The 26,842-nt window shown below is 42.8% G+C and overlaps 1 protein-coding gene across 1 annotated transcript in view; it reads right to left on the minus strand.

Annotated features, from left to right (window-relative positions):
• LOC124621944 (D-aspartate oxidase) overlaps positions 1–17,216 on the minus strand; it is an 85,586-nt gene extending 68,370 nt beyond the window's left edge. The window contains exon 1 of the mRNA XM_047147458.1: positions 17,157–17,216. Coding sequence (XP_047003414.1) covers positions 17,157–17,186 — 30 coding nt within the window. The 5' untranslated portion in view covers positions 17,187–17,216. The remainder of the gene's footprint in view (positions 1–17,156) is intronic.
• Between the last annotated feature and the right edge of the window lie 9,626 nt (positions 17,217–26,842).

The raw sequence follows: 26,842 nt of genomic DNA on the forward strand, positions 1-26,842 counted from the left end.
GCAGAAGAACCCGTGTATATTTAGGAAAGATACATTTTGATGTCAACTAGAAGTTCCACTCCACACCAATCGCTTGTGAGCATGAAAATCCCTCATAAATCAGAGGCGTTAGACTCCTCTCGTGACGTCACACGCCACTGCTACCCCTACACGTTAGCCACCGGAGCGTGCATGTCATCCAACCGTGCAGAACCTCTCACCTGCAGTCACACATGCTTTCGCTATGCAGGAGGTGTGCTCTTGTCTGAATTCGGTTATCTGGCTTGTGGCGTCACCGTTAAGCATCCATATAGCATGAAGTGTTGGTACTCCTGTGTCCTCTGCTGCTGATATTTTTCCATCTTGAAATGCTGGACACGACAACGTTAAAGATCATTACTCTCATAACATTCTTTTCGCCGTATGTATTTGTCGCGTTTTTTTCAGTTACAATTCATCCGATCGCTTCGTTTAAATGAGTTTTGCTCTCACTGAGGTGGATACATGGCAGGTGCATACAAGATTCACATGTTTTTCACGGAACTCGCGTTGGCTACGTACAAGGTATACAAGTATACTGCTTGCTTGATAGCTGCCGCCCAGCTCACACATTACTTTTTTTCGGTGAATTTCAAATTTTAAAAGCATAGCACCAGAACCCTCTGTAGCACAGGTTCTCATTAGAGGATGAATATGCCTCTGTGATTTTTGTGTTCTCTGTTGGATATTAGTGTGGGATTTTGTACAACTGACATAATTTTAAATTTAGTACAATTTTGCATCTCTCGCCATGTTTTAAATACGGATTAAAGCATAAATGTGATTCTTGCATACTCAAATGCCTCCGCCATTTTTACTTCGATCACGTGGGCTGTGATATCAGTTGGGTTGAGGAGGTGGCTACAGCACTACCACGAACAATATACTAGTGATGGAAGTCGAAGCTACTGTCTTGGATTGTTTCCCGCAAGTTTTAGCCCAGAGCAGGTGTGAGTGATCTGAACTTTGCATTATGTACTCGAGTCAGCAGTACGCATTTTCTTGTAGCGACCCTCCGCATGGAGGAGTCACCAGCCGACGGTGGGGCGACATCCGCGAGCTTTGTGGCAGGCAAGGCTGCATGGTCCTTTCCTGCCAGGCCCTCTACCTGCTAGCGGATTCGGCACGAAGGGCGCAATGTGGGACTTGGGGAGCAGATGCAGGTGGGCGCAAGGGTGGAGGTGGTGGCATTGCATTTGCTTAAATAAACACTTAAACATTCCCATACAATTCTGCCACAAATGTTTAAGCAGCACACCATTTTAAACTTGGGGTAACTGACATAGCAGAAATTATTTAAACGTGTAAACTGCGTTTTAATGTTCGGGGCAAATGGATATTTTTTTCAGTTTCCTATCATTCTAAACTTAGAACATGATTCGAAACTTACGACATGAAATCTTGCAACCACGTAGGCTGCACCAGTACTAGCTCCTCCATCTCTAGCACAAATGATGTGGCAACCATACAAGCTGTACCAGTATCCCTGGGTCGGGCACCTTGAATTCTGATGTCAGAGGGACAGGGAAAACTCCGGGAAATCTGGCTACCATGCAGGCTGAACCAGTATCCTTAGGTCAGCCGTCTTAGCACAAGTGGTCTACTTCCAGCATCTTGGATTTCCCACGAGCAGGACAAATGACTTATCTTGGATTTTTGAATTTCCCACCAGTTTATATTTAGGACAGCTAGGCTGTCAGCACAAGTTAACTATGGCATGAGAGTGGTGGGGCAAAACCTTGCAGCGCAAATGGGTTATTTTAAATTTCCTACAAATTTTTAAATTTTCCACAATTCTATACACTAAAACTGAGTTATGGTGTCAAAGCGGAGGGGAGTAGGGGGAAATATGGTAATGTTGCCTGATGATGTTATTGATGACGTCATGGGAAAGCTGTGAACAACTCAAACTGCACCATTATGCCCACAGCTACCCTACTTCCGATTAATTCACCGTGTCATTACATTTCAGATGAGACTTGGTTTACTCTGTCACGGTAAGTGAATTCATAGAACATGCGTTATTATACATCATAAAATTCCTGTCAGGCCTTTAAAGAGCTGTTGCATAGTTTCAAGATTGGCGTTTGCTGAGTAATGTCTGCTGTCTGCATCGTAACGCGATTCTTCACCAAACTCTTAACGCTAATCGGTATATCCATGAGCTGTTTAATCTACATGTGAATCAATTCACAGAAGCTGAATGACTGTATATTTTCAACTTGACGGAGAAACAGCACACAGCGCCTTGACAACTTCGTCGCGTATAAATGACGTGTTTGTTGAGGAGAGAGCAAATCACCAAAGGGAACGCAATCCTCTCGCTGCCCCGACTGCGTTATATCTCTCCTTACGATTTTTACCTGCGGGGCAAATTAAAGGTTGAGGTGAAGTCAAATAATCCACACACACAGAAAGAGCTACAGCAGAACACTGAAGACGTAGTTGCTGCTATCCGTCACGGAGAGCTGCTATGCATGCCTCAAAGTTTGAGCACAGCGCTGCGTGGATGTGAACGACAGCCGTTTTCGGTATCTTCTGTGATGTTCATCAGCAGTAGTCTGTCCCGCATCAGTTTTATTGACAGTATTTTTCGGATAAGTTTTACTTTCTTCAGCCTGTATAAAATAATTCTCTTGCATGTGAACCGTCAAACTAGCAGTTATTAACAGTTATCTAATAATCTATTCAGTAATATTTTCCAGCAACATTTGCTTTTAACGCAAAAAGTGTATGTTTAAAACACCAGTAGCGTATGTGTAATATTTTGAACAATACTAGGAAAATTAAAAATGCGTCTCACAGATATCTTGTATTTGAAATATGCTAAGACTAATTTGTTTGAAATGAGTTGCTGGTAGCAACGTCGATTATCAGTCGTACTTGAGTCTATTAGTGCGGAGAAATTTAATCTGCCTGTCCGATATGCATTAAGCGTCCTTCTGAAAATTTGCCCGCATCGCTATCAAGGTGTTATCAGCAGTAGCACAACAGCCTCTCACGTGTTGTTATCGAGCCGCTTCTGACATATCCAGACACCTTCCGTTCCACTCAGCATTCATGTATTTACTGATAACAATTCAAACAACGAAACAGTAAAACGCAATCTTTAGCAGTACGCTTCGGTTCACGAGAATGTTCGATGTCTTCTAATTTTTGTTCGTTGGTTCCTTTAAACTCTCCACCGAAATCTGACGATACACATTTTTAACTCTATAAACAGTTGTGTCTCTCACCATCGCTTCCAACGCCGTTCTTGAATGATTTGAGTATTGTACGAGAATTAGAAAATTAATTAAGTAGTCACCTTCATTTTGTTATTTAAGCTTGTTGTTTCTTATGGCCTTGCTTTTAGGTCCAAAACATTAGATGAAGGGAGAAAGGGAGTTGCGAATTGCTAACAAAAATAAAATTACCCATACACTACTGGCCATTAAAATTGCTACACCACGAAGATGACGTGCTACAGACGCGAAATTTAACCGACAGGAAGAAGATGCTGTGATATGCAAATGATTAGCTTTTCAGAGCATTCACACAACTTTGGCGCCGGTGGCGACACCTACAACGTGTTCACATGAGGAAAGTTTACAACCGATTTCTCATACACAAACAGCAGGTGACCGGCGATGCCTGGTGAAACGCTGTTGTGATGCCTCGTGTAAGGAGGAGAAATGCGTACCACCACGTTTCCGACTTTGATAAAGGTCGGATTGTAGCCTATCGCGATTGCGGTTTATCGTATCGCGACATTGCTGCTCGCGATGGTCGAGATCCGATGACTGTTAGCAGAATATGGAATCGGTTGGTTCAGGAGGGTAATACGGAACGCCGTGCTGGATCCCAACGGCCTCCTATCACTAGCAGTCGAGATGACAGGCATCTTATCCGCATGGCTGTAACGGATCGTGCAGCCACGACTCGATCCCTGAGTCAACAAATGGGGACGTTTGCAAGACAACAACCGTCTGCACGAACAGTTCGACGACGTTTGCAGCTGCATGGACTATCAGCCTGGAGACCATGGCTGCGGTTACCCTTGACGCTGCATGACAGACAGGAGCGTCTGCGATGGTGTACTCAACAACGAACCTGGGTGCACGAATGGCAAAACGTTATTTTTTCGGATGAATCCAGGTTCTGTTTACAGCATCATGATGGTCGCATCCGTGTTTGGCGACACCGCGGTGAACGCACATTGGAAGCGTGTATTCGTCATCGCCATACTGGCGTATCACCCAGCGTGATGGTATTGGGTGCCATTGGTTACACGTCTCGGTCACCTCTTGTTCGCATTGACGGCACTTTGAACAGTGGACTCTACATTTCAGATGTGATACGACCCGTGGCTCTACCCTTCATTCGATCCCTGCGAAACCCTACATTTCAGCAGGATAATGCACTGGTCAATGGTGGCCGAGCATCTGGCTCGTCACAATACGCCAGTCACTACTCTTGATGAACTGTGGTATCGTGTTGAAGCTGCATACGCAGCTGTACCTGTACACGCCATCCAAGGTCTGTTTGACTCAATGCCCAGGCGTATCAAGGCCGATATTACGTCCAGAGGTGGTTGTTCTGGGTACTGATTTCTCAGGATCTATGCACCCAAATTGCGTGAAAATGTAATCACATGTCAGTTCTAGTATAAGATATTTGTCCAATGAATACCCGTTTATCATTTGCATTTCTTCTTGGTGTAGCAATTTTAATGGCCAGTAGTGTATGAAAGAACGGTGTAACGTTTCAATAACCTTTCATTATGAAACTTCCTAACAGCTTAAAAGTCTGTGCCGGACAGACGGACTGAGATTAGAATGCAGAAACTTGCCTTTCGCAGACAATGCTCGTATGAGTTGTGATGCCCGGACATAACACTTGGGCCGCCGCTACGCTTTCAATTCTGCCTCTACCTCGATTTCCGGCCCGGTGCACAGTTTTAATCTGGCAGGACGTTTCACGAAGCGCACACTCCTTTACAGAGTGAAACATAAAAAGCACAACTCGCAGTTCCCATGTGGAGACTCCTGCTTTGTCGCAGAGGGGTGAGATTTGAATCATTTGTGCGAATACTTCGGCAGTTAATTACTGGTATACTATAATCTTCTCGTTGTCTATGTTTAATATCTGATCCGTTTAATAATTCGTTGCGTGAGCTCTCAGTGCTTCGCTTAGTCAAAAAAAGGAACGGTTACTCCACGTGGAGTCTCCCGACGGAGTGTTTCATTGCATTGTATCGTGCACGCCTCACATTTCCACGCCAGACCTACACGTCACCTTTCAGCGAATGTCGAAATACCTGCAACTGAGTTAGTGTCAAAACCAAAAAAGTCTGTGGTTTGGACTTCGACTGGCCTTCAGAGAATCATCCTCAACAGCAGTAGCGGCAGTAGCGTTTCTACTGTATCTCCTCAGAAACCACCACGCTTTAGCGTCTCTCGACACTGAATAGTTGAGACCGAGTAATTCTGAGTGATGAATGCGATATGGTAACCCGACGGAAGGGCAAGAACTGGCAGATGCTCGGGGAACGTTCGCTGCTACAGTATGTATTGCCGACAATACAGCACGCAGGAGGTGGTGTTATTCAGTATGGAGGTGTTATCCGTGTTTAGGATATGCCCCCCTTTATTGAGCTTAAGAGGACATTAAATGCGAAAGAATAAGAACGCAGTTTACACCATTGCGTATTGCGTACCGTAGAAGAACAGTTCGGAGACAACGGTGGTTTGTACAATGTTTGCACAAAGCACCCAGTCGTAAAGCAGCATCTCTGTGGCAACGGTTTATAGAAAATAACATCCCTGAAGTTGAATGACCTGCCCAGAGTCCCGGTTCGAACCCATTGAAACACCTTAGGGCTGAGTTACAATGTTGGTTTCGCTCCACACCCCAGCGTCCAACATCGCTCTCTTGTCTGGTTTCGGTTTTTGAGGTAGAAACATTGAAGTACAAAAAATGACCCAAAACGTAACCACATCGAAAATCAGTAGTGTTAGTGTCCGCAGGAAATGTGATAGTGCGCCCAATATTAAGGCCAAAAATACAGTAATTTAAGTTTCATGCCCGCCTAGGCATGTTATTGTATCTTTGGCCTTCATATTTGGTGCATATAACAATTGGCATATTTGCGCTCAAAGTAACGTTACTGATATTCGATGTGATTACGTTTTATTTCACTTTGTGTATCTCAGTGTTTCAGTTGAACTGGACTGCCATAGCTAGTCTCGAGATGAAATTACAGAAGTTCGAAACTGATCATTCGAATTAAATTCTACCAATATAACAGATGAATGGGTTATCCAGTAAAAGTATCAAAATCTACTTACCAAATTCATCTTTAGAACAGTTCTGTCCTGGTTCAAATTTTCAGTTGTCACTTCAGAAGCGCTACAGAAAAAGATTTACTTACCTGTCTCTCCCATGTTATAAAATCATTTTCTTTTCAGTTATTTTATCGTGATTGTATCGTATTTTCATTTGGTAAATAGCGTAGTGTTACCATACTTATATCTCTTCTGCAGTTACACGGCATTTGTTCGCACTTATTTATCCTACTGTTCACAGCTTATAACAGTAAATAATTCTCTGCGCATAAACTTCAGTTTAATCGCAACATTTTGTTATGTGTAACGCAATTTGTCTCATCTTTATAGTTTTCTCTCTCCTTACTGTTGTACAGTCAAAAAACATTTTAGAGAAGACTTAACACAGACAGTTTAGAGCCACGCAACAAGTTACATAAAAAATGATAAGCTTTTAAGAGAGGGATGAAAACTGATTAGTGCTCCAGCTTTTGAACTGCAAATCTTGACCAAAGCCCATGATATGAAGATAACGGCTATGTTGTGATTTTTCATCAAGAAAGATTTTACTTCTGATTGACGACGACATATTACAGGAAATATCTAAAAATTTCATCACTATCAATATACGTAGCTATGGAAGAAAAATTAGGATTTTACTTCCGGTCGATGACTAAGTGCTTAGCTACCATTGTGGAAGGAAGTTACTCTTTTCTTTTTCAAAGGAACTATCCTGCCATTTGACTTAAGAAGTCAAAGAATGCTACGAAAAACCAAAAGCTCGATGCCCAGGAGGAAATCTGAACCGCCGTCCTTCTGAATGCGAACCTTAACCACTGTGCCACTTCGCTCTGTAGTGGAACTATAATAGGAGCACTTACTTCTGCAAGAGATACACTTCGCCAAACACTACAGAGTGAATAAGGAGGACTCCTCTCACGTTACACAAGTGGTTTAAGATATCGGGATGAGATTTCTCAAATGTGTGGTTCAAAATGGTTCAAATGGCTCTGAGCAAAAAAATGGCTCTGAGCACTATGGGACTTAACATCTGAGGTCATCAGTCCCCTACGACTTAGAACTACTTAAACCTAACTAACCTAAGGACATCACACACATCCATGCCCGAGGCAGGATTCGAACCTGCGACCGTAGCTGTAGCGCGGTTCCAAACCGACGCGCCTAGAACCGCACGGCCACTCCGGCCGGCTCGAATGTGTGTTCCGTAAGCAAAGTGAAGTGTTAAGCTTGGTATTATTCGATATTACAGTTACAAATGCTATAACCGTTTCTGTATTGTGTTTGGAGGAGAGGAGGCCCTTCTTTAAGATCGATTCATCGAGCGAGGTGGAACGGTGGTTATCACGTCGGAATCGCATTCGAGAAGACGGACGGTTCACATTCGCGTCGTGCCATTCACATTTAAGTTTCCCGTGATTTCGCTTAACCGATCCAGTCAAGTGCACGGATGGTTCCTTTGAAAATGGCACAGCCGATTTCCTTCTCCATCCTTTCGTAATCCGAGCTCGTGCTCCGTCTCTAATGATCTCGATTCATTCCTTTCTTCCTTTGAATTGGATTCATTCAAGAATCAAGAAAGCTATTTAAATTAAGGAATGACGCCTGAAGATGTGCTAGCAGAACCCGAAACGATAGCGTAAAATACGCATCTTTCAAACAGGACGCAGATGACATACTTTTTACGAATACAGTATTGTGCATGCATGACAACAACAACATGACGTTCAAGGTCAAGTTAAGAGGTATCCTATCAAAGTTCTACAAGATCAAAACTATAGTCAATAAGGATGGTGGAATTTCCCTCTTAAACTGTGCCGTTGGTAAGGAGATTAGTGAATGACGATCAGGAATGAAAGGATTTAGTAGAACACGAATCGGGTGCGAGGGGAAAGGAATACATATCGGCTGCTCCCCGCCTTTACAGATGAAAGTAATCTTGCCGAAATCCTTAGTAAAGGTGATTGATCAGAGCATCCATCTTCAGAGTCAGGCAGCTAAAGCAGGATACCGCCAAGAAGACAGACATTTCCCGAATATCGAGCAGCTTTAAATAGACGACATTAGGAGGAGCAATAATTCAAATGGTGGAGAAATCTGTATAGCTAAGAGAATGAATAGAAACGTGTCTTACAGAAAAAGGAGCATAAGTCAACAAGTTTGAATCAGCATACAAAATCATCACGTATTCCACACCAGAAAGAATCTGAAAAGCATTGAAAATCAGATGTTACTAGTCTATGACCGAATCTGAAGGCTTGTATGCAACAGAAACACTGAACCTTTCAAGAACAGGGTCACATATAGGGCTGTATCTTAAAGAATGAAAGATTTAGAGGGCAATTTTAAGGTTTAAAGAACAGTAGACGCTTCATACAGAAGACGAGCGAGCCAAAAACTGTATGTACAGAAAGAAAGAACATCGAACATCATCAGGTAAAAAGTTTATATTCTTCCAACATATCGGTAGATTAGAACCGTGGAGACAGACAAATCAGATGTAACTGGAAAAAATGGGAGCGCAGCAAACAGAGAATGTAACTTTAAAATGAAAACTCGAGGTTCCTATAGGTTTCCAGAAGAAAATTGGACCCATAACGAAAACATCATGGACAAAGGAGCGAAGAAGGCTGCAAATAATTAGAATCAAAAACATACTGGTCGAGTGCAAAGAGAGTAAGAAAGGAAGGATATCCGAATTAACGTGGTCAAAAGACAGCCGAAAAGAAAAGAAGATGAGAAAGTATAAAATTAAGTTTGGTAAGTGCTACTAAGCAGAAGGACAAGCACTTTGCTGGATGGTTAATAACTATAAAGTTTATGCACGCCTAGGTCCTGAAACAGCTATAATTTTGTGATAGAGAATCGCTATCCACTGAAGATGACGCCTCTTTATGCGTACAAAAATCCTCTGTTTCGCGAAATTTCTCTCTTTTTTTATTTGCCACAAATCATCCCACTGACTGGTATATTGATGTTTTGGGTGTACTATCAGACTTTTGCGAACAATTTATCTTTTCAAAGTGTTTTTTAATATGTTGCAATGTTAAATTAGTTGTTCAATTAGATTTCTTAAGCAGCACCATCTTATTATTAAATTCTGTTAATAGCCTGTTCAATGGCGTTTCCTTCTAATCAGGACATTTTATCTCACTGTTTTCAAAACTCAAATCTGTAGCAATCGATTTATTTGTTTTTCCCAAGAGTCCATAATTTACGCACCTATATAAACTTAAGACTCAGCCCCACACATAAGAATCACATATCAATTGTGAAATTTATTACACATTAATAAAATCTAGTACATAAACATCTAACTGGTAATTGTTGTCGTCCTCCATTCGTAAACAAAATGAAAATGAAACGTGAGTATACGGTACAAGGAAAGTTACCCTCTGCCATGCACGCACCTATTGTATTTGTAGTATATTTCTCGATAGAAACTAAGATACAAGACACAATCTCATATTCTGCCTGCTCCGTCAGTAAAATTTACACATCATTTAAGTTTGATGCTAATGTGGTAATATTTTAAATGACAGAGATACTCCCATGTCAGCACAAATACCATGATTGCTCTGAAGGCTGAAACGCGCAGACTGAGAAAGTCTTCAAATATGTATTATATAGATCTCTTCTTAACTGTCCAGCAAAACACAGATACGAAGTCGGAACATGACAGTGATATGCTTGGTGAAGAGAATTAACGCCAACTGTCGGTGGCATTAAGAATCGATAGAACCTAAGCAATCGAATACAGGGGAACTCTGCTACTGTACTGACTTTTCCTTTGAGTGTGATGACCGATAATTTCTCAGACACAAAACAACATGGTGATTCGTTCAATGATTATATACGAACTCAAGATAACTGTAAATATTTTGTACACTTTTTTACTTTTTCCGTATTTCAGTGTAAATTAATTTAATGTGTTCCATAAACTTGTTGTAATGTGTCATGTAACTTTAACTACACACATCAAAAAAAGTTTTGCATCACCTCAGTTCCGAGAGTTCTGGAACCTGTACAGAAAATTGGAATATAGATCAACATAAACATCATTTTCGCCCTTTTTATTGCTCATGAAAACCACACATCGCATGTTGTACCACCATACAGCGAGAGCTTCAGAGGTCGTGGTCCAGATTTCCGTACACGCCGGTACCTTGGTTCAAATGGCTCAAATGGCTCTGAGCACTATAGGATTTAACTTCTGAGGTCATCAGTCCCCTAGAACTCAGAACTACTTAAACCTAACGAACCTAAGGACATCACACACATCCATGCCCGAAGCAGGATTCGAACCTGCGACCGTAGCGGTCGCGCGGTTCCAGACTGTAGCGCCTAGAACCGCTCGGCCACCCCGGCCGGCGCCGGTATCTCTAACACCCAGTAGCACGTCCTCTTGCATTGACGCATGCCTGTATTCGTCGTGGTATACTATCCACAAGTTCACCTAGGCACAGTTGGTCCAGATTGTCCCACTCCTCAACGACGATTCGGCGTAGATCACTCGGAGTGGTTGGTGAGTCACGTCGTCCATAAACAGCCCTTTTCAATCTATCCCAGCATGTTCGATAGGGTTCATGTTTCGAGAACATGCTGGTCACACTAGTCGAGCGATGTCGTTAACCTGAAGGAAGTCATTCACGAGATGTGCAAGATGGGGGCGCGAATTGTTTGCCATGAAGATGAATGCCTCGCCAATATGTTGCCGATATGGTTGCACTATCGGTCGGAAAATGACATTTACATATAGTACAGCCGTTACGGCGCCCTCCATGACCACCAGTGGCGTATGTCGGCCCCACGTAATGCCACCCCAAAACATCAGGGAACCTCCACCTTGCTGTCAAAGCTGGACAGTGTGTCTAAGGCGTTCAGACTGACCAGGTTGCCTCCTAACACGTCTCCGACGATTGTCTGGGTGAAGGTATATGCGACACTCATCGGTGAAGAGAACGTGTTGCCGATCCAGAGCGGTCCATTCGGCATTTTGTTGGGCCCGTCTGTACCGCGCCGCATGGTGTCGCGATTGCAAAAATGGACCTCGCCATGGACGTCGGGAGTGAACTTGAGTATCATGCGTTCTTTTGCGCACAGGTTTGAGTCGTAACACAACGTCCTGTGGCTGCACGAAAAGCATTATTCAACATGGTGGCGTTGCTGTCAGGGTTCCTCCGAGCCATAATCCGTAGGTAGCGGTCATCCACTGCAGTAGTAGCCCTTGGGCGGCCTGAGCGAGGCATGTCATCGACACTTCCTGTCTCTCTCTGTATCTTCTCCATGTCCGAACAACATCGCTTTGGTTCACTCCGAGACGCCTGAACAAATCCCTTGTTGAAAGCCATTCCTGGCACAAAGTAACAATGCAGACGCGATCGAACTACGGTATTGACCGCCTAGGCATAGTTGAACTACAGACAACAGGAGCCGTGTACCTCCTTCCCGGTGGAATGACTGAAACTGACCGGCTGTCGGGCTCACTCCCTATTAGGCTCTGCTCATGCATGATTGTTTACATCTTTGGGCGGGTTTAGTGACATCTCTGAACAGTCAAAGGGACTGTGTCTGTGATACAATATCCACAGTCAACGTCTATTTTCAGGAGTTCTGGGAACCAGGGTGATGATAAACTTTTTCTGATAGTTTTACCTGTGAAAATTTTTGCTAACGAGCAAAAGACAAATGAAAGAATATACTCAGTGCAGGGACTCAATATTGTACGGACTGCGAATAAGGTTGTGCCGCTTAATCGTTGAAACGAGTGGTGATTTCGTGGAAAGAGAGGAATGTTTTTTTGTAGTGAAAGTCAGAAGGTTGTATGTGGAGGAGAGAATTACAGTAGAGAGTCGGAGGAAGCAGTCTGAATACGTAGAAACGAGTGGAATCCAGAAGTTTCCAGAAAACTGTCATAGCAACATTATATTACATAGTAAAAAAAGAAGATTCTAGAAGAAACACGACTCATATTTTCAACAAAGAAGAGGATTCACAGGAGTGGAAGAGTCCACGAAAAGAAGATGCAGGAGACAATGAGAGGAATGAAGCAAAAGGTCAAAAAGTTATCGAGACATCGAATATACAGGAATAGCCAACAGTCGTCGTCACAAAATGCGAGACAGTGAACCGAGCAGCTTTAGTTGAGGAGAGCCTGAACTATACTGGTAATACGAACGGTGTTGCTACTATAGTGACTGTTACGATTATTTGGTATTCGAAAGAGAAAACTGTGAACAGATTTTCTATTGTTAATTTGTTCGAAGATAGGACCAAATTGCACATTATCTGAAAAATGAGAATAGATTCTAGACTACTAAAATAGATTGTACTGTGGGCGTTCATTGCTATCTCCATGGAGTAGTGTCCATGTCCCAACCACCGATACAGCCTAGTCCCATATCCTTTCTCAACATCATCATCTTGCTAGTATTCTACGGATGGCGCGCTTCCATTTCCTCCGATCGTACCATTCCTCTTCTTGTAGTACTCTGGTATCTACCGCATCCCGGACCTCTTTATGCCAGCTACTCCTAGGTCATCCACGCTTTCTTATTTCTGCTGGGTTCCACTGTCACATTTTATTTGGCCATCGCCTGTCGCCCATCCTTCCTAGATATCCATACGATTTTAGATGTTTCAGCTCTATGGCCTGTATTACAGATTTATCGACATTCATAGCCTCTCTTATGTTAGTACTTGGTACTCTGTCCAGCTTGGAGATGCTAGAACGACACTTCCAAAAGTCCGTATGTGGCACAAGCAATTTGTTTCTCTGTCACTTGTTTATTATCTACATTTCTGCCCCTTACGTAGCGATGTCTTCAACAACTGAGCAATATATCACCTGTTTGGTCCTGTTAGTGATTTTGTTGTTCCGAAGGACCGAGTTCAGTTGTCATGATGACCTCTTGCTCTGCCCTGTTTTATTATTTATGTCGTCTTCACTTTTTCTGTTTGATGGCATCATAACCTTTAGATAAGCAGTTAATACTTTTTTTGACAGCGGGTTTTCAACGACGAAATGGCGCATCAGAATGGTGGCGGAAATTATTTTTTCCAGTTTTCTAAAACAATTCATTCATTGACAAGACAGTATCCCCATCTTTCCTTGCTCTTTCCATGGACTGCCGAACACTGCCATGTGACGACTCCAGCGATTGTCAGCTATAGTGGCAGCGCCACAGAGTGAGGTAAGGAAAGATTGCATTGATTCACCTCTGGCGCCAGCTATTGCTTCCTACAAATGTGTAAATATTTATGTTACAACAGGCTTTCTACTTGAACAGTAACTAAACTTAGACGAATGTAAACGATTGTGAAGATTAAAAACAGTTATCCAAAGAATAATAATTAGTGTATTGTGTGTGTGTTTTGAACTGGGGACCTACATATGACTGTGAGGCGTGGTAGAGTAATTATGGTATACGTGTACGTGGAGACAGTGTTTGCGCAGCAATCGTCGACGTAGTGTAACTGAGAAGTAAGAAGGGGAACCAGCCCGCATTCGCCGAGGCAGATGGAAAACCGCCTTAAAAACCATCCACAGGCTGGCCGTGGCCGGCGCACCGGACCTCGACACGAAGCCGCCGGGGACCGGCAAGCCTTCCCGCTCGGGAAGCAGAGCGTTAGACCATGTGGCTAGCCAGGCGAGCTATAATTACGGTAATTATATTCTAGTTTTAACTCAAACTTACTTTCTCTCACTGTCAAAGATTGTTGTCACGTTACTTAAGTTGACCGTAAAAATATACACGCCTGACTGTGAAGTAATAAACAGTACATTTTGTGATTTTTCAGCAGTAGATAATATTGTAATTGCGAAACACGTTTTGTAAATACTTATATTTTCAATACTTCAGGACCTTGTGCATTTAGCAAAAACAGATTTGACTTATATAATCCCACATCATTTTATCGAAGTTCCACGGTAGATACGTCATGTTACCGACCCCTTCTGATTTTTAATTTTACACAAAAGTAGCTCCGTAATTCAATAATTCATAATAATTTACGCACTTATGACATTATTAAAGAAGGACAACGTTTATTAATACACAGTCAGTAGTTCGATAGACACAAGATGTTGCTAACCTCATTCAGATTGACATACGTCACACGGATTGTTTAACAAAGGTTAATAAGCAATTTTGTTTTGTACACCCTAGTCCCATACAGAAAGAGACGTGCTAAATCTATTGTACCTGTTTTAAATAAGCGTAGATGTGTCCACGTGTCTGATAGACAAAGGCGGGAATGAGGCTAGCTGCGTGTAGGTTTAACAGAAACTTTAGTCTCTTACTAGATTATTTTAATGATGTAACAAGCGAAGAGATAGTATTCCGAATGTTTGTTATTGGCAGTGAGAGCAGGTAGTCATTCTAGCATACAATGGACGTATTTGAGCGTAAGAAAGCAGTGATACATGCTGCTTCGGCAATCAGTAAGAGAACATCATATTATTATACTGTTATCATATATCAGCAGTTTTGCTTACTATTGACAGTGACACATGCGGCAAGTGGTCATTTTACCTAGATTGAGTTGTGTGTCAATGTCATTTAGTGAGGCTTTCTCCATATTATTTAGCCCTGATGCTCTTTAGGCAGACATTAAAGGGATATAGTTTCAAGTAATTGTTATCAATTTATTCATTCTCTTTTAAACTTTAGAAATGTCCCACGCAATGGCAGGGAATATGCTACATTGCTGCAGAGAGCTGCAAAGCGGTCTCTTCCATTCAGTCCAGAGTACGTAGTCAACTCTTTATGATATACACACATCAACAAAGGTTTGGTATCACCCCTTTATTTCGATATTCATGGCGCAGAAAACAAAAACTGGCTCTGAGGCAAACGTATATATTTATTTGCTATGTGTTGACATCACCAAATAAAAATAAAAAAATTCTATAACGACAAAACAGTCCGTCTCCTATGAGGGTTCTGGACACTACTGAACAAAGGCGATACGTGTGGAAACGTTCCCTTGCTTGGGTGCAGGTTTGAATCCGTTGTGTCATACCATCGATAAGATCATCAAGCCAGCTCTGATCCAAACTGTTCCATCATCAATGGTGATTCTACAAAAGTCGTGCAGAGCACGTGGTCTTTGTCAACGTTCAAAAACAGTTCGTTTCAAACGATACCGCACTTCTTTAATTGGTTTCATGTTCAGGGAACAGGCAGGCCACTCCATTCTGATGATCGTAGCATGCTGAAGGGACATGTTCGCAAGAACAGCACCTTGAGCACGCGAGTATCATCCATCAAGGTGAAACTGTCACCAAAATGTTCACGACTCGGTCCCACTAATGGTTGCATAATCTCTTCCATGTACCTAAGAGCTGTGAAATTGTCCTCAAGAACCACAATAGGTTTACGGTGGCCCCATGTAATGTAAGCCTAGAACGTCACTCCACCACCACCTCGTTGCACCAGTGGTACACGGCATTGGAGGCATTCGATGTTACCTAGTTGTGACCAAACACGTTGCTGCGATTGTCACGTCATATCGAGACCCGCGTTTCGTCCGCGAACAATATGCGACGCCAATCCTGGGGTGCCCATTCTGCATGATTTACCTACCTGTAACGAAGTACGTGGCGTATAAAGTGGTGCTCACCGTGGTCGTTTGGAATGTATATTTGCATTGTGTATTCGTCTCCTAACAGTTTGAAGTGATACATGACGTCCTGTAGCCTCTTCGAACGTAGAATTCAGATCTTGAGCACTCAGACCACACGGTTCATTTGACTCAAAAGTCTTACATATCGAACAACTTGTGCATCTGTCGAACGTGGACGGCCTGTGTGGTGTAAGTCCTCAACACTACCTGCCAATTGGAACTGATTCCATGTCCGGATTGACACCACTTTGACCTAGGTGCACGAGTCGAAAAATTCCCCTGGCTGCAAGACTTCTACGTGTAGCGTCATGATGCGAACCCGATCACTGGTCACGAACGTCCTTCGCGGCATGATGAATGTTCACTCTACTGTTCCACAGACGTCTCTAATGCGCCCCTACCGATGCTTTACTTTCTGCTGAAATGCTGCACTCGATTCGAAGGCGGCGTTCTACCCGTGAGTTGCGCTCGAGGCAAGTGTATATAGACCCTGATTTAAGTCAGAATCATTTCATGCTCTTCCCTGTTTAGTATTGCTATTAGTTTCATGTGTGTTGTTGACTGATTGTATAAACTGCTGCATCTAGTTCATTTAAGGTACGTGTTGTTGAGAGGCATATGTTACTGTTTGTTATCTCATTGGCCTTATGTTTGTCTCACTTCCAAGTCAATAGTACATTTATGTGCAAGGTTAGGAGTCTGTGTTGTAGAGTGAACAGATATAAAGAAAGAGTTTAGTGTGTGTGTCAATGAAGATTAGGTTAGCCTTGGCACTGCTTTCTTTTCTATTAGATTGCTTCACACAAGAATGCCTAATTAGGCTGGCGACCGACATTAATACGTAATATTAACCTTGCTTTTGGGCTGGGAGATCGTCTGTACCTGACCTGCCTGTTTACTGTCGGTTATAATCTGCTGGAGTGTTTTGGAAACGAATCCCAGTCTGATTGTTCTGTTCCCATTAGGTTATCTCACGGTCACAACTTTCTCAAAAATTCCTCGCAGAGGTTTAACGTTAGCATCGATTGCCATTTAAGGTGGTCGGTGTTGCCGTCAAGCACGGAGTGAACTGAAGACTTATCGAAAAGAATACCTTAACAGTGTAAGTAAAAACGAAGGGGTATTGTGCTTAAGTTAACGAGAAGTAGAGTAGCTAGGCTGATGCGCGCTATGATTAGAGCTGTTTACCTCGTAGCCAGCGACCGGCGCGTCCTCCATGGCAACAACCACTGACACAGGCTGCTCTGATGTGCGCCTCGGCGCTAACTGGCTGACGCAACGCATGATCCCGATAAGCTGTGATACACTGTCACAGGAGGAAACAGTCTCCGCTGCGGCAGCGACAAAAATGTATGCAGTGCGGGTTCGCAATTAATTCATCGTTGCTGCAATAGTAACAGGACAGTCATTGTGTTTACCTTCAATCGTATCGCTCACCGACAGCAAGATTATTTTCTGTAGGTCGGACAACTCCACTTGTAAACTCTTGCACATGCAGCACTGCTAGTCAAGGTTCGGTTGCTAAATCCAGAATAATCTCAATACGGATGGAACCCTGTAGACATACCTTCAGTAACGCTTGGCACTGAACGACTTTTCCTTTACTATACTGCACTGACTCATGGCCAAGATATTCAGATCTTGAGAGATTTCTCTGCTGCGCCTACATCGTAAGTTACCAGTGGTCGTCAAAAACACAAGAAGTGAACACTTCTTGAGTGTAAGGATGTGTTTTACAGTAGCGAAGATGAAAAAGTGCTCACACCTCTCATGGTATGCGCTTTAGAGCCCATGTTTACTGGGCTTTTTTGCTTCGAGTGATCGTCCCTGTCATATACCTTCATATTGGCCATTTCTCCTGGGACACCCTGCATTTTGAGATAAGTAATTTTATAAGTAAAATCTGTTACTGTTACACAATTTTGAATAGCCCTGTATAATATAATAAAATAATGGAATAGATGATAATAAAATGTTGAAATGCGTGGCTTTTTAAAATGTATTGAATTAATGAGATTAATTTTTCGTCATGAATGACAAGCACGATAAGCTGAGCTATGCCTGGAAATAAGTTCGTATTAGTTCATATTATTTTGCAGGGCGAAGTAGTTTCTTTCTCCGCTGTAGATTTGTGCTTACCATTCTTTATAATGCTACGTTTGATCTCCATGTTCACCTTTGAAGTCTTGACCGTGTTCCCATTAAGCTTATCGGATCTTCGTAATTTTCCAAAGTACACAGGTGGGCTTCAGTTCTTGTAATTATTGTACTATTTGAAATAACAACTCACACGACCTTTCTGTTAATAAAACAATACTGTATTTTTCTAAACGGTGTACATATGAAATACATACTCCTCACTTATTCATAGCGACCCCAAAATGGCGGTCTAAAATTACTCGCTAAAAATGGCGTGCTTCTCACTCGTTCACTAACTGAGCGCGAATCCCTCCTTCCTCCTACTGGTACCAGAAAAAATCCTCTGTTTTTTAACAACTGAAAGTCAAAAAATACATGACGGTAGGCATAGGCTCTATAATGGGCTACCGCTTCATCTCTCTTTGCCTTTAAAGAAGACGAAAACATAAAGGAAATGCAAAAGGTATATCACACCTGGAACCGCGCGACCGCTACGGTCGCAGATTCGAATCCTGCCTCGGGCATGGATGTGTGTGATGTCCTTAGGTTAGTTAGGTTTAAGTAGTTGTAAGTTCTAGGGGACTGATGACCTCAGAAGCTAAGTCCCATAGTGCTCAGAGCCATTTATTTGAAAGCCCTGGCAGCAGGGGCATGCTGAAGAGAAAGGAAGATAAGGATTTAACGTCCCGTCGATGACGAGGTCATTTGAATTCAAGTACACGCTCAGACTGGGGAAGGCTGGGGAAGATAATTGGCCGTGTCCTTTGAAAGCAATCATTCCTGTGATGTCGTCAGTCTTACGACCACACCGCCGCCTTAGAGATCGATCCGCCGGATGCGATTCTCTCGACAAACGGAACAGAAGAACGGCTGTGTAGCCAAAGAGTACACAGCCAGTCGCAGTACTCATGCTCGCCGCGAGGCGCCGCTAGGTCACTTCATGTGTAGCAGGAGTGTAGCGCAGTTGTGCCAGTCTACAGTTCGTAGCCGCGCTCAGTGGTTAGCCAGCACCGACGTTAGTCAGTCATCGTCTGCAGCTCCGTCATAGTTGCCATCAAGTCTTTGTAGCCCAGTTGTAAGGTTCTGTAATAGTACAACAGTAAAGTCAACAGTACTAAGTTGGCAGCTATAAACAATTCTACTTTGTTGTTGACAGCCAAGTTAGTCTTGAAATTCACCGGATTCGACATTCAAGATGACGAGAGATTAATTCGTCACTGCAAGATTTCTGACTTGTAAATTATGTCATTCTACAGACGCTTAGTCTAGTCGCGTCTTCTATAATTGTCAACCAACAGATCATGGACTTCAACAAAATTAAGTTATAAATACTTTCTTATTTTGTACTCTTGCTAATTAATTGTGTTTTCCTGATGTAGCTACCAAGCAGTCTTGGCATAGTAGAACCCACGTTTCCACCTCCTTGGCTACCTCAACTTTGCTACCTCGTGGTTGTGGACTCGGTTATGGTGGAAGATCAAGAGTCATCAATTCCGAACGGATTTAGGGAGATAATAGAAAACGTAAATCTGAACCACGAGGGGGGGGGGTAATCTGAACCGCTGTCCTCGTGGCTATTAGTCCAGTGCCTTACCACCACGCCACTTCGCTCGGTATAAGCGCATGCCAATACGCATACGCGTGTGTGTGGCCAGTGCTGTTCTACACGACTAGTTTTGCGTTCTTTAGTACCACCAAAATACCTACGTGGAATACGTTGCCCAATGTTTCTCCGCCTTAATCTCTTCGGATCTTAATGAGGGTGTATTTATAAACACCCATCTTGGCAGTGGTGTCAGCGGAGTCCATTGAGCGAGCCGGCGCCTTTGCGAGTAGCGCAGCTGGTACATTCTACAAATCAAACCTTCGCGAGCTCTTTAGCTGATTTAGCACTGTTAAGCATTATGGTAATGCACTACCTCTTATAAATCAGACAACGGCATCTCATTTAGAGTTCAGTGTCGTGTCGATACGGTGCTTATCACACATCATCAGCGATGACTTTTTATGTCGTTGGGCATGAAATATCAAATATTGCTTGTCCGCAAGAACTTGTAAGAGCATACCAGAAACTGGCGGCAGCATCTTCCCATCGGCGTACTCGTCTATAAACATCGTGAATCCAAGCGAAACCTATCTTCAATTTCTTCCCGAGTTTGCATTTGACCATAGTCCAATAAACGAAGCCACGTAGACTGGCAAGAATCTGTGAAGTTGCAGATACATGAAAACCAGTGTTTCTTGAAACCACCTGGCAGATTATAACTGTGTGCCCAACCGAGACTCGAACTCAAGACCTTTGCCTTTCCCAGGCAAGTTGACCCGCCAACTAGGACAACCACGCACAACTCACGACCCGTCTTCACAGCTTTAGTTCCGCCAGTACCTCGTCTCCTACCTTCCAAACTTCACAGAAGTTTTGTGAAACTTACGGAATTTGCACTTGTGGAAGGAAGGATGTTGTGGAGACATGGATTAGCCACAACCTAGGGGATGTTTCCAGAGTGAAATTTTCACTCTGCAACGGAATGTGCACTGACATGAAACTTCCTGGCAGATTAAAACTCTGTGCCGGACTGAGACTCGAATTCGGGACCTTTGCATTTCGGGCCAGTGTAGGAGACGAGGTACTGGCGAAATAAAGCTGTGGCAATATGTCGTGAGTCGTGCTTCGATAGCTCAGTTGGTCAGAGCAGTCGCCCGCGAAAGGCAAAAGTCCCTAGCTCGAGTCGCGGTCCGGGACACAATTTCAATCCGCCAGGAAGTTTCATATCAGCACACACTCCGCCGCAGAAGGAAAATTTCATTCTGGAAACTGTTTCTTATTTCAAAAGTAACGTTTGTGTTCATGAAACTGTAGTCAAAGCAAGCCAGACAGGCTGAACTTGATTCTACAATTGCTGTAACCAGTATTAAAAAGATGAGTGGTATATTTTACTGTTCACTATTCAGGATTACCTTCATTATTGGTGTAGTGCTGTAGAACCCACGCATCCGTCTTACCAGGTCACTTTTATTAGTCATTTTCAGCGGCATCGAGATTTTCGTCAAGGTGGACGCTAATTCCACAACACTCACAATGCTATTCCCACATTTTTGGAGCTCTGAAGGCAGACATTAGTGGCCGTCAATTTGCTTCAGACGAAAAGAATTGCACGCCTGCGTACAATCATGGTTCACCGAGCGAGGTGGCGCAGTGGTTAGCACTCGGGAGGACGACAGTTCAATCCCGCGTCCGGCCAACCTGATTTAGGTTTTCCGTGATTTCCTTAAATCGCTTCAGGCAAATGTCGGGATGGTTCCTTTGACAGGGCACGGCCGACTCCTGTCCCCATCCTTCCCTAATCTGGTGAGACCGATGACTTCGCTGTTTGGTCTCTTTCCCCAAATCAGCCCAACCCAATCATGGTTCTGTAGGCAAACATTTTTCCATGAAGGCACTGGCTGCCTGACCTCACAGTGGGATAAATGTATTGACAGTTATGGCGATAGTAAACAATTTACTTACTTTTAGGGCTCCGTACCTCACTCAGGGTCACTTTTTCTCAGGAACAGATAGAGTTTGAGGTTGAAATTTATGTCACGTGCTGAGGTCCACGGTGCCTTGACAGAATCAAGAATTTAAGCCTCTACGTCAAAACATTCACAAGATACACGATTTATGTCACATATTTGGATGCAAACTTACTCATAAAAGCCTATAGGGTACCTCCCGTTGATCTTGAATCATGAAATTCGACAATAACAGGGGTTTCACAGTACAAGTAAAGGAAAAGTCTGAGAACTGGTAATTTGTATTTACATCACATTTTAAAAAAATTTTGCCATTTTTTTTGTCCATCAGTCTGCCCATCTGTTAAGATCTCTTTCTTGCCAGGAACGTGTAGAGGTACGAAGCTGAAATTTATGCAAAATATTTAGGTCTACTGTCACTTGGCGGTGTAAATAATTTAAGCTTCTAAGTTACAACAGTCAGAAGATGCGGCCTTATATGCCACATATTTTGATACTCGCAAACTCACCCATCAATACGAAACCGAGAGGTCGCGGGATCGAATCTCGATCAGGCCATGGATTTTTCTGTCTTCGTTTCACTCTCAACGATGTGAGGAGTAGCCACGGATCCCTCGTTAAACTGTAGATCCGTTTTCCCTGTAGGATAACTGGGGTAGGTTAAGCAAACGCAAGTAACGGAAGTGTCGTCCAATAGAAAGACTGGCATCAGGCCGGTGGCCGAACCGTACAATAAACCTGAAAGAGTGGTTCGGCGTGGGGCGGCGGAGGGGTGAAGTGGACTGCGGCAGTCGTCGTGGGGTTGTGGACCACTGCGGCTGCGGCGGGGACGGAGCCTCTCCGTCGTTTCTAGGTCCCCTGTTAACGTAGAATACAATACAATACATACAAGCCTCTGTATTGGCTCTAATTTCACAATTTTTCTATTCGTGGTCATTAAGAGAGATATATATGGGAGGAAGTAATATGTTGTCCGACTCTTGTTGGAATGTGCTCTCTCGAAATTTCAATAGTAAACGCCATCCGTGATGCACAACACCTCTCAAGCAGTGACTGTCAGTGGAGTTTGTTGCGCATCTCCGTAAAGCTCTCGATCCCGTGACGAAACGTGCCGCTCTTCGTCAGTTCTTCTCCATCTCTTCAATCAGTCCTACCTTGTAAGGTTCCCATATTGATGCACAGTACTGCTTTTTCTGTTGTTTGGTTTACCTGGTGATTCTATTTATGGTCGCCCTGGATAATGACTCCTAGATATTTTACGGTAGATACTGTTTTCAGCAGTTTCTCATCGGCAGAGTAGTTGTATAGTAGTGGTTTCCTTTTCATGTGTATGCTCAATATGTTACATTTTTTTACGCTCAGGGTCAAATGTCGGACGCTGTACCATTTATCAGTCCTCTGCAGCTTATTCTGCAAATCCATACTGTCTTCTGGGGTTGCTACTTTGTTACAGAGTGCAGCATCATCTCCGAACTATCTTAAAGAGCATCCGATGCCTTCTACTAGATCATTCACATGCTTTGCAAACACAACGGACCTGTCACACTTCCTTGGGGTACTCCGGAAACTACCTTTACATCTACCGATTTTGTTTCATTAAGAGCGACGTGATGAGTTCTATCTGCAAGGAAATATGGTCCGATGCTCAATAAGCTCGTACTTTTTTCACTAAACGGCAGTGCGAGACGGTGTCAAATACCTTCCTGAAGTCAAGGAATACATCAACCTGAGCAGCGTTGTGAACTGGGTTTCGCAAGACCTCTGTTTGCGGAGTCTAAGTTGGTTTTCGTAGAGGAGATTATCCTTCTGCAAAAGCGTCATAAATTTTGAGCGTAAAACAAGTTCCATAATTCTACAACAGATTTTCGTCAATTTCATAGGTCTATAATTGTATGCATCCGTACTGTGGCCCTTCTTGAAAATGGTAATGACCTGCACTTTTGTCCAGTCGCCAGGTACCCTTCGTTGCTCTGGCGATTTACGATAAACTGCTGCTAGAAGGGGAGCAAGTTTTTTCGCATAATCTTTCCAGGATCTTATAGATATCTCATGTGTCTACTGTGTGCGATGGACCTGTCACACCACTGTGACCTGGCAGAACATATGTTATTTGGTCGCTATATACCTGAAAGAATTCGGCCACCAAAGAATAAAACAGATCGACTGCCACTGCTGGGGTGATCAATGGAAGCTAAGTTGTCCCTTAGTTAATAAAGAGTTTGTCCTTCACTTGTGTTAATTGTGTACTATTTCTCTCCTTAGCTCGTACACAACGAAATACAGGGAGTGAAAAGCTGTTGACAACTAATACGGCCATCAGACTTCAGTTATCAGAGATAATGGATATGAAAGGGAGACAGTAGTTGAGAAGGCAGTGAGACGGTGCTGTAAACCATTACCTCTGGTATTCACTTTCTACATAGGATAAGCAGAAATTAAGCAGAATCCGGATAAGGAATTAGAATTATGAGAGAAGAAATAAAAACATTAAGGTTTGCCAGCGATTATGTAACTCTGTCAGAGATGGCAAAGAACGTGGAACAGCATTCGAGTAGAATGGGTACTGTCTTGAAAAGAAGTTATAAGATGAGCGTTAACAGAAGTAAAATATTGATAATTGAATGTAGTAGGATGAATTCAGGTGGTACTGCGGAAGTTACACTGACGGAAATGGAGAGTGTTACACGCTACCAAACTGATTCACCAGTATTTACATACCTGTGAGATATGTTGACTAAAATTCCATTCTCGTGCGAGCTTGCTTTCGGTACTTTTAGTACAGAAAAAAGCCGTTACTGTTGACGAAAAATGGTGTGAGTACATGATGGCTGTTGTGTGTGTATAATGTTACGGGAACTTTTGAGGTGCGGAGCGGGTTAGGTCGAACTGGCATGAGAGGCTTGGGTGCATCAGACCGACACTTCGCACAGACTGTTGGGTGCATTGTAATGCCTGCACAACGTGTGGTGACGGGTTGGATTCAGGATAACAGCGTGACAAGAGTAAGAGGCTCAGATCTATCGGAGAGGGCTACAACACAGGAGGAGCGCAGGATTGTTCGACTGGCTCTGATGGACCAACGGTCGACGACAGCTGAAATCTGGGCAGAGGTTACAAGCGGAGTGTCACAGCAAGCTCTTGGGAACAGGTTACTGGAACCTGGGTTGATATCTCGCGTTGCCGGCCGTCGATTACCTTTAACACAATGTCACAAAATGGGACTTGCCTGTTGTAGAGCCAGAGACTACTAAGACATTGAGTAGCATTGTGTGGTGTTCAGCGATGAGTCTCGCTACCGGTTGTGGCGTCCGTAGACGACCTGACGAAAGATCAAAGGCCCGATTATGGAGACCAATACCTTTGTACCTACAAAGGACATAATGGGGATAGCTACTGAATATGACTATAGGACTGAAATGGCAATTGTTGAAGGGAGCCTCAATGCTTGCCATTATGTGGTAAGAACAATAAGCGCCGTTGTCATACCCTTCATGACCAGGGTACCACATGCCGTATTCCGGCAGGATAATGCAAGAACCCATACAACAGTTCACAGCACAAAGTCTTTGAGGAAGGTACAGTCCCTTGATTTGTTATTCACAGACCTTGTTCATGGTGCGATGGGATGGCTCATAGCTTCACACCAACCTGCAGTCAGCAACTGTCATGAACTTACACTGCCTGTATTACAGGTATAGCAATAAATTCCAAGATGACATTCGGAAGCTGTCTGCTTCTATGGAGTCTGTCTGCTTCTATTCCACTACAAACAGCAGAGTTTATTTGTGCCTGTGGGGCATGTCATACTGATGTTGACAACGAACCTCATTTCCTAATACAATGAAAGTGTAATAATTCAATACCTTTCACGCGATGAACATGTCCGCAAGGTTTAATGAACAACAGATTTGTTCTTATGATCTAGCAATTTCTATTCCCATAGGTGTGTATAAGAAAGTGAGACTCTGAGTTTTGCAGTATAGGCAGCAAAGTAACTGACGGTGTCAGAAATAAAGAAAATATAAAACTCAGCTACCAATAGTGAGAAAAGGTTTTCTGAGAAAACGAAATATTAATTTAAGTAATAGGATGTATTTTCCAAGAGTATTTCTCTCATAAATGGAAATGAAATGTGAACGATTAACACTACAGCCAGAAAGAGAATAGAAGATTTTTGAAATATGTTACACCAGAAGTAAGTACTGGCTTACTAAAGGAATAAAAATATCTTGTAACCACAAAAGGGAACTGTATCTATCAACAAGAAAGAGTGATGACCCAGAAACAGCCAAATATTATAAAAACTACTGTGCTACACTAAGAAAGGTTATTAAAAAGTCCAGAAGCATGTGCATCATGTCTGAGATTAGTGCCTCTGATAACAAAATCAAAACAATTTGGGATGTTATTACAAGGGAGACAGGGCAACCAAGAGTACAGAATGATGGCATCACCATCAAAGCGAATGGAAAATTGATAAACAACAAGCCGGAAGTCGAAAACATTTTGAATAATCATTTTTTAAATGTTGTAGAGAAAATAGGATCTAAATGTTCATTAGAAGAAGCAATGCAGTTAATGGAAGAGGCCTCACCCACACCATTTGATACAATTGAAATTCCATCCACCTCTTCTTCTGAAATTAGGAAGATAAACTCTCTCGAGAAAGAAAGCTCGCATGGAATTGATGGCATATCCAGCAGGATAATAAAAGCTTTATCCCAAGAAATAAGTGGGATTCTTAGCCACATATGTAATAGCTCTCTGAAGCAGGGTATGTTCCCATATAGAATGAAGTATGCCATTGTTAAACCACTGCATAAAAAAGGTGATATATCTGATGTCAACAACTACCACCCAATCTCTTTTCTGACTGCCTTATCCAAAATTTTTGAAAACGTAATGTATTGTAGAGTAGCTTCACACTTTTGTAAAAATAAAGTTTTAACAAAATGTCAGTTTGGCTTCCAAAAGGGTTTTTCAACGGAAAATGCTATATATACTTTCACTAATGAACTATTAAATGCTCTGAGTAATCGGAAGTCACCCGTTGGGATTTTTTGTGATCTATCAAAGGCTTTTGATTGTGTAAATCGTGGAATATTTCTAGATAAGCTCAAGTACAGTGCTCCAATGGTTTAACTGATACCTAACTGGAACAGTGCAGAAAGTTGAAATAATCAGTTCACATAATATGCAAAAAACTGGTGATTTCTCAAACT

Source organism: Schistocerca americana, chromosome 7 (assembly GCF_021461395.2).
Source record: "Schistocerca americana isolate TAMUIC-IGC-003095 chromosome 7, iqSchAmer2.1, whole genome shotgun sequence".
Lineage (NCBI taxonomy): Eukaryota > Metazoa > Arthropoda > Insecta > Orthoptera > Acrididae > Schistocerca > Schistocerca americana.